The sequence below is a fragment of the Bos indicus x Bos taurus genome, chromosome 22, assembly GCF_003369695.1.
Source record: "Bos indicus x Bos taurus breed Angus x Brahman F1 hybrid chromosome 22, Bos_hybrid_MaternalHap_v2.0, whole genome shotgun sequence".
Classification (NCBI taxonomy): Eukaryota; Metazoa; Chordata; class Mammalia; order Artiodactyla; family Bovidae; genus Bos; species Bos indicus x Bos taurus.
Genome location: NC_040097.1, coordinates 58,938,518 through 58,956,688, shown reverse-complemented (window position 1 = coordinate 58,956,688; position 18,171 = coordinate 58,938,518). Strand labels below are relative to the sequence as shown.

At 41.5% G+C, this 18,171-nt stretch overlaps 1 protein-coding gene across 9 annotated transcripts in view; it reads right to left on the bottom strand.

Annotated features, from left to right (window-relative positions):
• Positions 1 to 18,171, bottom strand: part of SLC4A7 (solute carrier family 4 member 7) — a 123,687-nt gene that overhangs the window by 78,207 nt on the left and 27,309 nt on the right. For 6 of the 9 annotated variants that reach the window (XM_027523456.1, XM_027523450.1, XM_027523447.1 and 3 more), the window contains exon 2: positions 3,866 to 3,947. In XM_027523456.1, the coding sequence (XP_027379257.1) occupies positions 3,866 to 3,947 (82 nt within the window). Of the gene's footprint in view, positions 1 to 1,487; positions 1,582 to 3,865; positions 3,948 to 8,789; positions 8,905 to 13,407; positions 13,512 to 18,171 lie in introns of those variants that run through there. The other 3 variants (XM_027523449.1, XM_027523448.1, XM_027523453.1) reach the window with 3 other exon arrangements.

Sequence of the window (18,171 nt, the reverse complement as noted above, 5' to 3'; positions counted from 1 at the left end):
ATAGCTGCAGTCACCGTATGCAGTGATTTTGGAGCCCAAAAAAATAGTCTGTCACTGTTTCCACTGTTTTCCTATCTATTTGCCATGAAGTGATGGGACTGGATGCCATGACCTTAGTTTTTTGAATATTGAGTTTTAAGCCAACTTTTTCATTCTCCTCTTTCACTTTCACCAAGAGGCTCTTTAGTTCTTCTTCACTTTCTGGCATAAGGGTGGTGTTATCTGCATATCTGAGGTTATTGATATTTTTCCCAGCAATCTTGATTGCAGCTTGTGCTTCATCCAGCCCAGTATTTCTCATGGTATACTCTGCATAGAAGTTAAATAAGCAGGGTGACAATATACAGCCTTGACATACTCCTTTCCCAATTTGGAAGCAGTCTGTTGTTCCATGTCCAGTTCTAATTGTTGCTTCTTGACCTGCATACAGATTTCTCAGGAGGCAGGTGGGTAGTCTGGTAGTCCCATCTCTTGAAGAATTTTCCATAGCTTGTTGTGATCCACAGGGTCAAAGGCTTTGGCATAGTCAATAGGGCAGAAGTAGATGTTTTTCTGGAACTCTCTTGCTTTTTCAATGATCCAGTGGAAGTTGGCAATTTGATCTCTGGTTCCTCTGCCTTTTCTAAATCCAGCTTGAACATCTGGAAGTTCATGGTTCATGTACTGTTGAAGCCTGGCTTGGAGAATTTTGAGCATTACTTTGCTAGTGTGTGAGATGAGTGCAATTGGGCAGTAGTTTGAACATTGCCTTTCTTTGATATTGGAATGAAAGCTGACCTTTTCCAGTCCTGTGGCCACTGCTGAATTTTCCAAGTTTGCTGGCATATTGAGTGCAGCACTTCCACAGTATCATCTTTTAGGATTTGAAATAGCTCAACTGGAATTCCATTACCTTCACTAGCTTTGTTCATAGTGATGCTTCTTAAGGCCTACTTGACTTTGCATTCCAGGATGTCTGGCTCTAGGTGAGTGATCACACCATCATGGTTATCTGGGTCATTACGATCTTTCTTGTATAGGTCTTCTATGTATTCTTGCCAACTCTTAATATCTTCTGCTTCTGTTAGGTCCATACCATTTCTGTCCTTAATTGTGCCCATCTTTGTATGAAATGTTCCCTTTGTATCCCTAATTTTCTTGAAGAGATCTCTAGTCTTTCCCATTCTATTGTCTTCCTCTATTTCCCTGCACTGATCACTGAAGAAGGCTTTGTTTTCTCTCCCTGCTCTTCTTTGGAACTCAGCATTCAAATGGGTATATCTTTCCTCTTCTCCTTTGCCTTTAGCTTCTTTTCTTTTCTCAGCTACTTGTAAGGCCTCCTCAGACAACCGTTTTGCCTTTTTCTTGGGGATGGTCTTGATCACTGCCTCCTGTACAATGTCACGAACTTCCGTCCATAGTTCTTCAGGCACTCTATCATATCTCATTCCTTAAATCTATTTCTCACTCCCACCGTACAATCGTAAGGGATCTGCCTTGGGTCATACCTGAATGGTCTCGTGGTTTTCCCCACTTTCTCCATTTCCGTCTGAATCTGGTGACACATCAAATCCCTGTGATGAGCACCAGGCACGAACAGTGCTGTGGGCCAGTTAAACGTCAACAGAAGATTAATTTAAAAATTATAGAGGGTTTCTTTGGGGGATGATTAAAATATTCTGGAAATAAAGGTTTGATAGTTGCACAATACAGTGAATATTCTAAAAAAAATCACTTTTAAATGGCAATTTTTACATTATGTTGAATTATACTGCAATTAAGAAAAACGAAAAAAAAAAAAAAAAGCATAAAACTCAGTGATCTTACAGTTTTATTTTAGTGAAACTATTTTCTTCTGAACACTGTCCAAAGTGGAAATTAAAGAATCACTGTGCAGTGTGAGTTACAAAGTTGTTACTCCAATTGGTACTAAGGGGTTTTGGCACACAAGGCCCTACACTCCAAGATAAAAATGAATTCTGAGTTTGAAACTTAGAAAGACTAGATAAAATTAGTAACAATATGCTAGAATCCAGAGACTGGGAGATGGAGCCTTGCTATTTTTCCCGTTTTTATCGTCTCCTTTCGTGTTCTCCATCACAACTTTATTTCATCAAAGCCCTATTCAGTGAGACTCTGAGATAAACTTACTCTCTCCCTCATACTTTGTAGTGAAATTCAGAGATGCACAAAGGATGAAGAGCGAAAGGCTGGGTAATCAAAGGGAGCCAGGACCACAGCCAGGTGGCTCTCTTCAGCTCTGGATCACACCTGCATGAGGGATGACGGCAAAGTGACGGACCACGTGGGTCACGGTACAGCTGAACTAACAAAATTACTGCTGAAAATGTTAACCTCTCCAGTGCCTACAATTTACAGAATCAAGCTTCTAGGTAAACGAAACTCTCTGCAGAAGCCCTCGTAAGCCTAAACTTTTAAAGTCAATTTTGAAAAACGGGTTTTGTCCATCTCAGAAAGTAAACATGCAGAACACTTATTTGGGTCTCCTTCCAACTCTTTTTGTAAAGCAATGGCTCCATTCAGCTGAAGACTTTAACCTAAAAATGTAGGTCTCAACATCTGAATGAAATGATTAAATTATAAATTTTTTTTTTAAATGTAGGTCTCAAAAAGACCCCAAAATAAATCTATCAAAATTTATGATCTACATAAAAGCCTATGATCACCACCGTAGCAAGTGTTCGGGGTTAACATCACCAGCAGTAAGGTACTGGTATCACCGAATCACCGGTCCAGAGGTGAGAGAGGCCATCGCACGTGGCACGTGCCCACACACCCATCATCTGCGCCATGAGAGCATCACGTCACAATGTGACATTACACAAACCCTCATTCTGGGATGTTCTACTACCAACTATTACTCTTCCAAAGTGGCAAGGTTATGAAAAACGGGGAAATCTCTTCATTTTCATAAACTTATGATTAAATAAAACGTTAACATCAGAAAAAGCTGTATATACAGGGGACACCATGTACTAGCCTTGCAAGTCTTCTGTAACTTTTAAAATTATTTCAGAAAAAAGGAAAGAAAGAAAGAAAACCAAAACCATTTGTCAGGACTTCTTCCTGCTCAGGGAAAACAGACTGGCAAATAACTGATGTGCTACATAATTCTATGCTGAGGTTTTTATAAGTATTTTAAAAGGCTGATTAACAGACCTATAAAATGAATATTTAGATGACACCAGTGGTAACTGTGGCTTATTATTCTGGCACATTATATTTTGCTCTTAATTCAAGTTACCCAGGTTGTTAGACGGAGAAGGTAATGGCAGCCCACTCCAGTATTCTTGCCTGGAAAATCCCATGGACAGAGGAGCCTGATGGGCTGCAGTCCATGGGGTCGCTGAGAGTCGGAGACGACTGAGCGACTTCACTTTCACTTTTCACTTTCATGCAATGGAGAAGGAAATGGCAACCCACTCCAGTGTTCTTGCCTGGAGAATCCCAGGGACGGGGGAGCCTGGTGGGCTGCCGTATATGGGGTCGCACAGAGTCGGACACGATTGAAGTGACTTAGCAGCAGCAGCAGGTTGTCAGAAAAAAAAAATTAAAGAATTAACTGATTTTATAATTGTGGCATTCAATTTCCAAGGTAAGTAATGGTGACCATTAGTAAAATTTGAAAACCAATCTGATATTTATGTTTCAAGGAATGTTCTCTTTGTAGATATGGGTATTGGTTGCACAGGTTTTTGCAATATATTCTTTAAACTATGTTTAGAAAAGTGTTGAACACTCTTGTAAATGAATGCTCTACAATAACAACAACAACAGTTTCAACAAATAATTAGTAAAACTTAAAGGACACTAACATTCACTAGTACTTTATACTGCTAAACAGAAGTTATTTTAAAAAACTTACTCTCTAGTTCTTCTTTTTCAAACTTGGTGTTCACAGTTGAGCTGGTTTTGCCAAGATCCACAACAGCTTCTTCATCAGGACCCTAAAAAGAAATGATTCTCATTCATTCATGAAATCAACATACACTGAGGGCCTACTGCTAGGCGTGTTATTTGAGACGGCCAGAAATATGTAACAGAGGACCTTCCTGTCAAAGAACTGAATTCATACTATGGCTAACTATATTCTTTTAAAAGTATGTTTACAGGCTTTTTTTTTTTTTTTAATCCACAGAAGACCATCTAAAGTCTAATGGAAAGACCTGAAATGACAAAGATTTTCTGGGCTTCCATGGAAATTACTAAGTAACTGGTATACATATTCACTTCAGTGGAACGACTCTCAGAAATTAGAAGTTAATCAGAAATTACAGAGAATCGGGATTGAGGGAAACCCTTAGATATCAATATAGAACACTTTTTTTTTTTTTTTTGCTTTTAGGTATTCTAAACAGAAAGAATCCCACTTAACTCACCTATATTAGATATTGGATACTGGATTATGGTTAAATGTACAATGGTCAAAAATAAGTCCACAGACTTAACATGTTTCACTTTCAATCGTAAATTACCAAGAACCAAAGTTATAAGAACTTTTTATTTGTCTACAAAGGAAAAGTCACCTCAAAATTTAACCTCTAAGGTCAGTCCACCTTTGAGTTCTTAACAGTTTTGTTCCACTTTTCTGCTCAACAAAAAGACTAACCGTATTTACTGTAATACATTACACAGAGTATTTTTAAAAGAAAATTTTAGCTTTAATGTTGCTTCTCGACTTCTAACTTAACTTACAAAGGAACATGATAGACTACTCATAAACTACTTATCGTGAACTCAGTATGTACAAGATTCTGTGCCACTGGCTGAAACAGATGGCAGAAGCCCCTTGCCCCCACACCTGAGCTCTGCGGCCCCCCAGACCTCCCGGCACAGCTCCTGAGGCCTGCAGTGCACCCCCACTCCACGGCCCCGACCTCCCGGCACAGCTCCTGAGGCCCACAGTGCACCCCCACTCCACGGCCCCCCAGACCTCCCGGCACAGCTCCTGAGGCCCACAGTACACCCCCACTCCACGGCCCCCCAGATCTCCCGGCACAGCTCCTGAGGGTCACAGTGCACCCCCACTTGTGGGCAAGGCAGACAAGGGAGACACCACCTGTCACTTCTAGCACCTCAGGGAAATCTGCTCAACCTTAGGTAACAGAGACTGGAGAGCAGAGTACAAGGAGCGGGGGACGGGGGACAAGGACCCTCCTGTGCTCAACAAACCTGGGTTTAGGATACAGGACAGAGGATGACACTCAAGTTTTGAAAAGGCAGACAAAGATTCTGAGGGAGAACTGACTGATGTCACAAAGGCCTGTCTGAACTTCGAGCGTGACCTGGATCCCTTCACGGAGAATGCACGTGTGTAGTACACAGGAATCCAGAAAACAGAACCTCATTCAGCACAGACCCACACTGGAGAGACCCCGTCCCACAGCACCTCTGTCAGAGGATCAAAGCAAGAGATGAAGGAAGTAAAAGGATGTCCAGAAAGGGCCAAAAAGCCAGAAAGGAGCAGAAAGGAGCCGGGTGCAATTAAGAGGGCAATGAGCAGGAGGAAGATGGGCACCAGGAAATGGACAATGTTTCTGTTCAAACAAAATTAGAGCACTACACTCCTCCCGGGCTTCCCTGGTAGCTTGGCTGGTAAAGAATCCGCCTGGGATGCAGGAGACCCCAGTTCAATTCCTGAGAGGGGAAGATCAGCTGGAGAGGGGATAGACTACTCACCCTAGTATTCTTGGGCTTTCCTGTGGCTCAGATGGTAAAGAATCTGCCTGCAATGTGGCAGACCGGGGTTCGATCTCTGGGTCAGGGAGATCCCGTGGAGAAGGGCATGGCAACCCACCCCAGTATTCTTCCTGGAGAATGCCCATGGACAGAGGAGCCTGGCAGGCTACAGCCCATGGGGTCGCAGAGTCTGACCAGACGGAGTGATTAAGTATAGCACATACCTCCCAAAGCAGGAGGGTTGGTAAAAAAGCTTTCAAGAAGGAAATAAGTAATCTGTTCTCTCTAAAGGTTCTTAAGCTTTAAATGATAACTTTGTAGGCAAGAGAGGCAAATGAATATAAGAGAACTGAATAAAAATAAAATAATATTAATTACAACCCTGTTAGTATTCCACTTACTATTAGTTTCCCAGAAGAAAGTTACTTTACCCATCAGATTATATTTTTCAAGTTCCACAGGAAGATAAGCTCCCAACCATCCCCATGGCCCTTGTGGCTATTCCAACTGCCCTGCGCCTCCTCTCCACTTAGAACAACAGATCAGAAGGACACATGACACAGTCAGCTTCTCATCACTTTCCGTGTCCAAGCATCACCGGAAGGATCAAAGTGTTTCAGAAAGGAGCAAAACTGGAGTTTGCTTGGATAAAATGATCTTTCAAGGTCTCTTCCAACTCTTGACCTTAAAATATCTTACTTTGGGGAATAGCTTTTTTTTCAGGGCATACAAAGTAAATTCATATATAACTATTTCCTGGCTATCTAAACTCTCAGTGTCCTAATTCTCATATCTTAAAACTCAGGAACTGAATCAATTTGATTAAATTTTCAAATAAATTCGCTGCTATCCAAACCCTCACTATTTGCTAATCAAAACTCAGAAACAGACACAGTGTATTAGGAAAAGCAGATCTCAATATCCAAACTGAATTTCTGGAGAGAGGCTAGATATCCCAACTGCAGAATCAAACAAACCTGGATATCAGGGAGGTATATGACTCTAAGGACTGGGATCAATTCAATACATGACACTCGTAAGTTAAATAACTTGCTAAGGCTTTATATGTAAAGAATTGGGTGGCAGGCCGTGTAGACCATGATACATTTTCATGTAAAGAACTAAGAAAGAAGACTGTATTTGTGATTAAACTAACTTAGAGCAGCCACACTCCTCTAGAAATGAGCAGAGGCTAAAGCAGGAAACACATACAAGAATAAAGAACTAATAAATCATCCATCCATTAAGCACATCACACTCATGAAACCTTTAGGTTCCCTTCAATGAATTCATGCAATGTAGTCACTAAGCATGTAGGGAGATACAGAAAAAGAAGCCACGGCTATTAACCAAAAGACACGGGTTGTGTGATCCAAGAGGTAGCAAGCACTCTGTGTATTCTAAAGGGATTAACTGCTCCCATTCCAAACTTCCATTTCCAAGAACAACTGCCAAGGAAGCAAAACAATACACTTTTTCTCTCATCCCTAACAACAATAATAACCTCTCATTTCTATCAAAGATGGATTACATGGTTAGATATACTACTAATAATTAGCTAACACAGAAACAGCTGAGGCTGGGCAAGCTTACAGTATTTATTTATTTAAAATACGCATATTCTTTGACCTCTAAACATCTATCACGGAAAAATACTGCCACGTGTGAAAAAGGGGGCATGTAACACAGAGAATGTCTGAAAACTCATCTTCTCACAGCTCACCCACTTTGCTTTCCTTAGACTCTGTGAAGCCTTGAGTAAGCAACTGGAAGCCAAGTGAGAATATTATTTTATTGTTAATGTTTGGGTTTTCAATGAGAATGCTTTCACAGGTAACTTGTAAAATAAAGTTAAAATTTTTGAGGTCTGGAAAAATTACAACACTTAACACTGTTAAAAAAAAAAAAAAAGCAGGGAGCAGGTATCTGTATTTCTCCCTTCCCTTAAAAACATTATCTCCTTTCCAACAACTGTGAAACATAAGTCAGAAAGGCAGTTTGTTATAAAGGCAAATATTAAGTAGGCACACACACTGCCTATCTCAACACAGTACAAGTAATTCAACAAAATAAGCAGGGTCCAGGGACCTTCCTGGTGGTCCAGTGGCTAAGACTGCGCCCCCGGTACAGGGGCCCCGGCTCTGTCCCTGGTTGGGGACCTAGAGCTCACACACCACAAGGAAAATATCGCATGCTGCGGTGAGGATCAAAGATCCCACATGCCACAACCAAGACCCGGTGCAGCCAAATAAATAAACCAATAAAACTGCTTAAAAAATGCAGGGTGCACATGGCTATATCTTAAAATCCCTCAGAATGAAGTCATTGATATTTCACGGTAGAAATGCATTTCTGAAACAAATATACTGCATTTTAAATTCTACCATCTTAGGATAATGCTTTAAGCCATATTTCTAAACATGGATTAAGTTACTATACCATACGAAGTACAATTTTATTTTGCTCCTTTTAAAAATATATACAAATAATGCATGTAAATAGCAAATACTTGAAAGGTTAAACGTCAAGCCACTGACACTGTCACACGGGTGCTGGGGAAGCAGAAACAGACAATCCTGGAGTGTTTACTTTTCCGTTACAATAAACATGAAATTTTGGTAATTTTTAAAAAGAATAAATTCAAGTTTCAATTTAACATGTCAGTTACTTTTAAATCTGCATCTAGGAAAAGAACTCTTCTTCATTTTTTAACTTCAAGAACATAGTGGAAAACTAAAAATAGCAAAAGCCAAGAGCCACCTCGACATCAAAATGTTTTCATTCTTAACCTCAGATGAGTAAGCCACACAAGCCAGTCCTTATAAAGCCTGCCTAGAATGAAACAAATCCAAGGCACTGGGAAAGCTCAAATAAATGAAAAATAAAAAAGGCACCCTTAGTAAGTGTATCAATGCAAGCTTGTCTGACTCTAATCTTAAGAAAATTATTTTGCCATGGCTTCAAGTTTTTATTTATAAAATAAGGTAATTATTCAGAATGTATCTACTCTATAATATAGAAGAAAACAGCTTTAAGAATTATCCACATAAGATCACACAGAAAGTTTAAATTCTCTGTATATGAAATGACATAGGCACAAGGTTACTTACTACAGCTTGTAACTGGAAAACACTGGAAAGCATCCCCAGGGTCCCTGCAAAGAGGAATGGCAATGCCCCAATCGGAATCCCGAGCTGCTAAAAAGTGAAGACACTCTGCACTGACATGAAGAACATTTACCACCCGTTATAAGTGACACACACAAGGCAGAGACTGCATGTACAGTGCGCTGTCACACTTTCTGTGCAGGAAGTCCCCAGAAGAGGACTGTCTGAATATACACGACGACCGCTGAAAGGACAGACAAGCAAACGGCAAAACCGGTTACCTCCGGCAGGAAGAGTGGACTCTGAACTTACTGGGGTTTGTTTTCATTTTTTTATTGCTTTGATTTATTTTAGCCACGTAAATACAGAGGCAGACTGAAACGTGCAATCTTCTGAAAGCCAGGTCACGTACGTACCTCGCCCTCGTCTACAAGCATCACTCGCCCCAGAAGGAGCTGAGGCGAGGCGCCACGCGAACGTGCCAGGCACAGGGCACAGCCGCAGAGGAGCCTGCACTTCACCAAATCACAGTGAGGAAACCAAACACACCCTCTCACTGGCCCCATGGCTTTAAAACTAGATTAATTAGAAAGACTTAACAATTACAGAAACAAGTATCTATTATGATGTGAAGATTCGGCATGTATCCTGAAATAGTATTATGACCGTCTAGGAGAATTATTCATAGAAAGTACGTTCCTAAGTACCTAGGATGAAATGCCAAGAGAAGGCAAGTAACTCTCACGAGGATCTAGAACTGTATTAGTCAGGGAATTTTCAGAATTTATGCCATCTTATAAACTCAGACATACCGAGAGGGCTTGTTGAAATTCAGCTTCCTGTGCCTACTCTTGGAGATGCTGACCCAGTGGTTTAGGTGGAGCCCAATCATCCATCCATGTTTTCCAGTCTGCCCACCATATCCCTGGTCACGTTACAGACCTCTGCTGCTGCTGCTGCTGCTGCTAAGTCACTTCAGTCGTGTCCAACTCTGTGCGACCCCAGAGACGGCAGCCCACCAGGCTCCCCCGTCCCTGGGATTCTCCAGGCAAGAACACTGGAGTGGGTTGCCATTTCCTTCTCCAATGCATGAAGGTGAAGTCGCTCAGTCGTGTCCAACTCTTCATGACCCCATGGACTGCAGCCTACAAGGCTCCTCCATCCATGGGATTTTCCAGGCAAGAGTACCGGAGTGGGGTGCCACTGCCTTCTCGTTTACAGACCTCAGCCTCGCATATTTCAATTGTTCTGCGACAGAGGCTGCTTCCTGCCCTCAACCACTTTAGGAGACTTTATAGGGACCACTCTCACTTCATTCACACTGTTTTCATCCTTCAGAAAAGGAAACATACATTTCAATTCATAAGAAAACAGTGAAGTTACTATATACTCTCTATTACAAGCAACTCTAAATCTGTTAAGTAGTGCTCTAAAGGCTGATTTGTATGTCAGAATATTTTCCCAGGATTCCTAGGGCAATCTATCAAAGTATATATAAATAGTAATGTTGTCCTACAAAACGCAAGTGTCTTCCAAATATTCCCAAACTCATCCCATCCATCACCAAGAGTTGAACTTAATATTTAAAAAACTTTAAATTTATGGGCAAAAACCTTAAGAGTAAGCTAATAATCTTTCTTAATCTAAAGGGGGGAATCATCAATGATTGCTATTTCACAAAATAAAAAGCCAAATAATGATATTCATAGTTTCTCAAGAATTCACTTGGCATTTTTGATTAATGCATTACTCTAAAATAAGTGGAAGAGGAGTAAAAGGTATATGGAAAGTTAAAGTAATTTAAAATGGCAAATTTTAAACTCAGGCAATCACATGATTCCCACAGAAAAAATTCTGAAGCCCTGAAAAAAATGCTTTGTCAACAGACAGAGGAGGAAGTGAGTAGATTCCGACACTGGAACAAAGCTTCAGAAAATTTTATTGCAAACACATACCATGATTAACACTAAAGACAATCTGAGCTTTAAGGAAAGTTACAAAGGAAAAAAGTGAAGAGGTCAAAGAATGTAAGAGCAAGAGAACTCAAAGAGGTGTGGGGCATAAAAGTTGGCAAGTGACGGCCTCCAATAATAAAGGAGATTGTTAGTAGATACTTCGTTGTCAGAAACTTCAGTACAAAGCACAAGAGTCACAGACAGATGGAAAGCCTCCCTAGGGTCTATCTGAAATTATAAATCACAAATAGTTATGGCACTGTGGCTATGAGGAGATCCTCATTCCAGTTCTACTTCAGCACACACACCAAAAACACACAGAAACCACTTACTTTGGGCTACCAAGCACATATGCGTGCTAAGTTGCTCAGTCCTGTCTGACTCTTTGCAACCCCATGGACTGTAGCCCACCAGGCTCCTCTGTCCATGGGATTCTCCAGGCAAGAGGACTGGAGTGGGTTGCCATGCCCTCCTCCAGGGGATCTTCCCGACCCAGGGATTAAACCCACATCTCTGATGTCTCCTGCATTGGCAGACGGGTTCTTTACCACTAGCGCCACCTGGGGAGCCCACTAAGTATATATAAATTAACAGAAATGAGAATGCTATGCTATGTTATGCTAAGTCGCTTCAGTCATGTCCAACTCTGTGTGACCCCAGAGACGGCAGCCCACCAGGCTCCCCCGTCCCCGGGATTCTCCAGGCAAGAATACTGGAGTGGGTTGCCATTTCCTTCTCCAATGCATGAAAGTGAAAAGTGAAAGTGAAGTCACTCAGTCGTGTCCGACTCTTAGCGACCCCATGGACTGCAGCCCACCAGGCTCCTCCGTCCATGGGATTTTCCAGGCAAGAGTACTGGAGTGGGGTGCCATTGCCTTCTCCCAGAAATGAGAATAATAAAATCTAACTCTGAAATGGGCTTTTAAAAAAACTACGTCAACTCCATCAATAATTAAGATGTACAGAAAACAAGCAGGAAGGAAAATATGTGCGCGACGGCCCAGAGAATGGGGCCGCAGCAGGTGCAGCAGGTACTCCGTCAACATCACCCAGCTTTGGTCAGCCAGGGGTTATCGTTAGCCAGGCATTTTTAGAATTTCACTGGATTTTTTTCACTGAAAAATCAACAGGAAAGAGCCAGGAAACCCCTCACAAATACGGTCTATTTGCCTACCCTTTCCCTCGTTATTAACTCTGACTCCATGGATCTGATAGAAAACATAACAGAGAGGTCTCATTTCCTTAAATAATGACTAGGAGCCTGGATTCATCCATTTATTCAAAAAATGCATACTGAGTGGACACTATGTGCCCAAGCATCATTCCAGATACTGGGGCTACATCAGTGAATCAAAAACTGTAATATAATCAAATTGCCAGCTTATCAATTAATTTACGGGGGGGGGGGGCTCCCCATGATAAGACATCAAGGGGTGAGTGAATTATCTTCTCCATTCCAGGCCTTACACAGGTATGGATGGGGGCGTACTTTTCCAGTTCAATCTTCTCGTTTTACACACACACAAAGCTTAAGGGACTTGTGGTTCTTTAGCCAGGAGACAACGGCACAAGGTCACTATTATACAGGCCAAGAACACACAGTGCTCCTTTACAGTATTTATGAAAACATGTAATGACATGTTTATGTAACTAGTTGCCTAACTTTTCCAGTCTAAACAATCAGCTCCAAGCAGAAGGGAATCGAGTCTGTTCCACTCACCGCTGTCTGCTCAGCACCAAGCAGGGCCTGCCCTTGGTTAAATGCACTGACTGCTGAGTGTGTTCCAAAGGACAAGACACTGGGCTGAAAAATTTACATGGGATACACCTCCTTGTGAGCACAATTAACGGTCAAACATAGAAAGGCACTCAATAGTGTGGAATTTAATCAATCAGTTTCCAACAAAAAAGCCCAGCATTAACCCATTATAAAATCAAACGTCAATTTACAAGTAGGAATGCCCAGCAACATCAAACAAAACTAAGCATTGTATCAAACACATCTTACTATTACCTCTCATAGTTACTAAGGCAAAATCCACAATTTGTACTGTTTTGGTCAAATGATCAAAAATGAGATTTTTAACAAAATGTCAAAGGCATAAAATTGAGGAAAGGGAATGCTAAAAGGTTATTTAACAATACAGTTGTAGACTCGGCCTATTTCCTCTTTTGATGCCTGAGGGTTACAAAATCCACTATTACAACAGCATTAGACGATCCCCATCACAAAGTGAATTACTGTAAGACAGATGGCTAGAGCCCAAAAGGGAACACCTCCCATAAAGTATGATTATTAACCATGGAGAGCAATTTCAGAATTATCAAATACTTCAGCTTAGCTTCAAAACATATTTAACCATTAAGACAAAGTAATTTCTTTCCTAATACCTTAGCCATATAAAACCGCTTAAAGCCTCATTCAAGTAATACCAACTAATCAAAAATATATATTTTACAGAATAATTAATAAAACTGCTACAACACTGCAAGGATTTACTTTTCAGCAGATGACTTGCACAGCCAAAGACCCAGAGGATGATGATCACTATTCTAAGCCAGTGCTAATAATAATAAGCCTGACATTTCTTCTAGCTTCACTATTACACTCTGAAAGATTCAAACTGGTTTGTAAGTAACACACAAGATCATAAGTAGGTACATACAAGTAACTTCTTCAGGCGAAATCTTTCCATAGTGGTAGGTAAACACCTCGTTTCTGATAGCGTACTACAGCAGTCCCTCGCAGAGCCCGGGGCGGTGAGGACGTACCTGATTTAGGTCACTGTGCTTTGCACAAATCAACCCTCTAAGTTGCTTTCATGCTGCAGCCAATCACCGTCCTCTAAGTCACCTAATCTTCCTGCTAATGACTGCAGCTCACACAGGGTCAGAGCGTAAGAGATCTGCCAGGTAATAAACACACGCAGCTATAACTGAAAATACCGAAAGAGGAATGCAGCAACCAGCTTTCAACATCAACCCTTCTACATTAGTTAAAAAGAGAGCATACGCTGATGCTATATGGAATGGGGGTATGCGTGTTCACGCGTGTTTTAGAGAATTAATTTTCAACAACATAGTTAAATCTAACTCTTAATTTCATCTAATTTTCAGGAAAGATCCAAATATGTTTTCACCTGAAGAGAGTTTTGCCTCTTCGCCCTTACTGTATTTATACCAACTTACTGTAATCATATATTAATAACAGGAATAATAAATCCTATTGTGGCTTTAATTATCATTTTACCCCCAAATTGAATATTCATAAGGATAACAGCTAAAAGCAGCACCCCTCGGACCTTCAGACTCAAGCTCTCTTCCCACCCACAAAAAGTGCTCCCTCTAGGATCTAAGCACTTCATCTCCCTGCATGGTGCGTGTCTCACTGCGCTGGGTGACAGGAGCCCTCAGCTCAGGGACACGGGTAGAAGAAGGGGAGGGAGAGAAATAAGCAGCTTAAGAGGCCTCAGGAGAAAAGGAGGAATTAGGTGCACATATATTTTTAACTTCCCAAATTGCAGAACAAAATGTTATTCTTCCTCAAAAAACAGAAGATCCATTTCTGCAATATGTTACCTGTTATGATGCTATCCTGGGCACTACTAAACCAATATTCAAATTAAAAGTTTTAAATCAGGTTTTACAGGTTAAAGAGAAAAGTAAAGTAAGTTTTAGTTTACTACTTTCTTGACAAAATAAAGATATAAATTGAACATATAAACTCGGAAATTTTAATCAGGCTAGTCCATTAAAGATTTTTCAGTTTTATCGTATAGGAATACTTAATAGTCCTTTTAAACCAATCTACTGAGGTATGACTGACACATGAAAAGCTTAACATGTTTAGTAAATACAAGTCAATGGTTTGGGAATAAGTGCACACTCGTGAAGGGCTTCCCGGGAGGCGCCAGGTGGCCTGCCTGCCAAGGCAGGAGACTTTTAAAGACACGGGATCCCTGGGTTGGGAAGAGCCCCTGGAGGAGGGAATGCCAGCCCGCTCCAGGATTCCTGCCGGGAGAATCCCTGCAACAGGAGCCTGCTGGGCCACCGCCCATAGGATCGCAAAGAGTCAGACACGACTGAACCGACTTAGCCCAGCACAGCATATACTCATGAGACCATCACCAGCATCAGGGCCACAGCCATTATCTGTCACCCCTAAAAGTCTCCTCTCATCCCCGCACTGTCATTATTATTTGCAAATGCCGCTGTGTGTGCCTGTGGTAAGAACACTTAACCTGTAAGATCTACCCTTAAAAAATGCTGAGTGTACAACGCGGTGCTGATAGCTAGCTGTAAGCACCACGCTGCACATATCACTTACACACTCTGCATCCCTGATCATCACTTTCTCCTGGGCCCTGGCAGCCACCGTTCTACTCTGCTTCTATGGTTTTGACTGTTTTATATTTTCATATATTTATATTTTCAAGTATAAGTGAAATCATACAGGCTATGTCATTCTGTGTCTGGCTTACTTCACTTGGCAATAAATATATCTGCACAAATCAAAACAGTCTCACTTATTTCCTTCATCTCTCTGCCCCATTTTCAACCTTTTCTCCAACTTTATCACACAAATACAAGTATACATGCATGTGTGTGTGTGTGTGTGTGTGTGTGTGTGTGTGTGTGTGTGTACACATATGCAGACACCCCCAGCGGCTCAGTGGTAAAGAAACCATCTGCAATGCAGAAGCCACAGGAGACATGGGTTCAATCCCTGGGTCAGGAAGATCCCTGGAAGAGGAAATGGCAACACACTCCTATATTCTTGCCTGGAGAATTCCACAGACAGAGGAGTCTGGCAGGTGACAGGCCATAGGTTCGCAAAGAGTCACACACAACTAAAGCGACTTAGCAGCATGTGTGTGTGTGTGTGTGTGTGTGTGTGCACGCACGCGCGCACAATACTCACCAAAACTGGAGCTACATACAACTCACTGTTGTATAACTTGCTTTTTTTCCACTTACAAATCCTAAAGATTCTTCTGTATCAGTACACGGAAACTAAAATTTTAATATAATTTATTAAATTAACCCGTGTATGGTAGAAAATTCAAGTCTTACTGAATTGTTCCCGAACAAGCATTCCTCGCAGCCCACTTACACTCACCAGACATCAACTGCTTTCTGTTTCTGCCTTGTAACTATCCCTAGTAGCTAGAGTTGCCATCATAATTTTAAATAACGTACCATTTGAGACAGTATCTGTTTATCCTACAAAAAAAAGTTTTCACCCATATATAGCTTTTTCACTTACATTCTCCCTTCCACATCCTGGTTTCAATTAAATTTGTTTTTATATCAAGACTGATAATACTTACACTTACATTCTCTTCTATATTTATAATGAAGCCTTCTAAGATGTGTCCTCTAGTTAATTCTAAAATTTTAAAACACATGTTAAAAAGCATTCAAAGGCATGTATGCATGCACTACCCACAAGCACATGGAGGTAATGCCCTGGTGGCCACCCCTAACCAGTGAGGCCTGCTGCTGCGGCTGCTGCTGCTAAGTCGCTTCAGTCGTGTCCGACTCTGTGCGACCCCAGAGATGGCAGCCCACCAGGCTCCCCCGTCCCTGAGATTCTCCAGGCAAGAACACTGGAGTGGGTTGCCATTTCCTTCTCCAATGCAGGAAAGTGAAAAGTGAAAGTGAAGACGCTCAGTCGTGTCCGATTCTTGGCGACCCCATGGACTGCAGCCTACAAGGCTCCTCCGTCCATGGGATTTTCCAGGCAAGAGTGCTGGAAAGTGGTAAATGCTCTGCACCCCTCCGCATCCCTCGGGCAGGCAGCTCTGACAGGCAGGCAGTCCACAAGGCTCCTCGGAGGGCCTGCAGGGCTGAGCGCCAGCCCCCACTGTAACAGCCCATCTCTGACTGATGCACCTCTTTCATTCCCTGTCCATCACTCTTGCTTCATGGGCTCAGTTTACAAGTAAATCACCTGCAGGGTTTCCCTGGTGGCTCGGCAGTAAAGAATGTGCCTGCAGTGCAGGAGACCTGGGTTAGATCCTTGGATCAGGAAGATCCCCTGGAGAAGGAAATGGCAACCTACTCCAGTATTCTTGCCTGGGAAACCCCATGGACAGAGGAGCCTGGCAGGCGACAGTCCGTGGAGTGGGACACAACTTAGCAACTAAACCACCACCACCATAGTGAAAATCCACGCCAACACATACAACATAAACAGAGCACTGCTACAGGCAAGAACATGGATAAATTTCACCAACATAGTCTGGGAGAAAAACACCAAACATGTACAACTGTCCTCTGTGTTTCCAGTCAGGACAGAGTTATCTTAAAGCAGGAGGGAGGAGAGAGTGGCTGGGGTGCTAGTAACGTCCTACTATTTCTTTCCTAACGTGAGAGCTACATGCATCCGTCTACTTCCCGATAACTGGTCACACTTACCATCTGTTCATGTTTATGTTTTACTTCAGTTAAAAGAAAACTAATATAAATAACTACATTAGTACCAAGAAACAGAACAAGGAAGAATGAACTCTGGAAAATTAAAGACTTTCAATGTATAAAAGGCTTAGATCTCAAACGGTGTAACAAAAAGAAGAGTTGGAAAACATTAAAGATGAGAGATAAACAATCAATTCAGAAGGTTCAACTTCCAAATAATATGAGTTCCACAAAGGGTAAAGAGAAAACGGATTAAAGGAAATTATCATCAAAAATTAAACTATGAGAAGTTGCTAGAATAAAAAAGAGATAAGAGCCTTTAAAATGAATGGCCCCTAAGAAATAAAACACACACACACACAAAAACAAAATGAATGGGCCCTAAGTGACAAGAATCTTAGATTAGTAACTGTAGAGTCTCAGGGAACTGTGGTTTTAAAAATGAATGCTATGGAAGGGAGTGGAGGAAGAGAGAGGACAGACACCGGCATAAGACCTTTTCAGTATCAACCATGGAGGAGGAAGACACAGACCTCCAAGTGGAGACAGGAGCACTCTGTCTCACTCAGACTCTCATTTCTATTTGTGTTTGTTCTGCAGTCCTTGTCTTCTAATAATGGACTGAATTGTATCCCCTCAAAATTCATTACATTGAGGTCCTAACTGAAAATAACAATAATCACACTAATTGGGAGTATTCAGTTCAGTTCAGTTCAGTCACTCAGTCGTGTCTGACTCTTTGCAACCCCATGAATCGCAGCACGCCAGGCCTCCCTGTCCATCACAATTGGGAGTATTAGCATTACTTAAATACTATCTCATTCAGAATCAAGATTAACGGCTGAACCATTAGAAAAGGATCCATTTCTCAAAATACGCTTTCAAACATGCAACTCAACCATTATGACTTAGGTATAACGAGAATAAGAAGACTCTGACTACATGTGGGTTTTAAAGTATCTTTGATACTAATTTCTGATTAATTTAAATGCTGTCTTCTCTGTAATCAC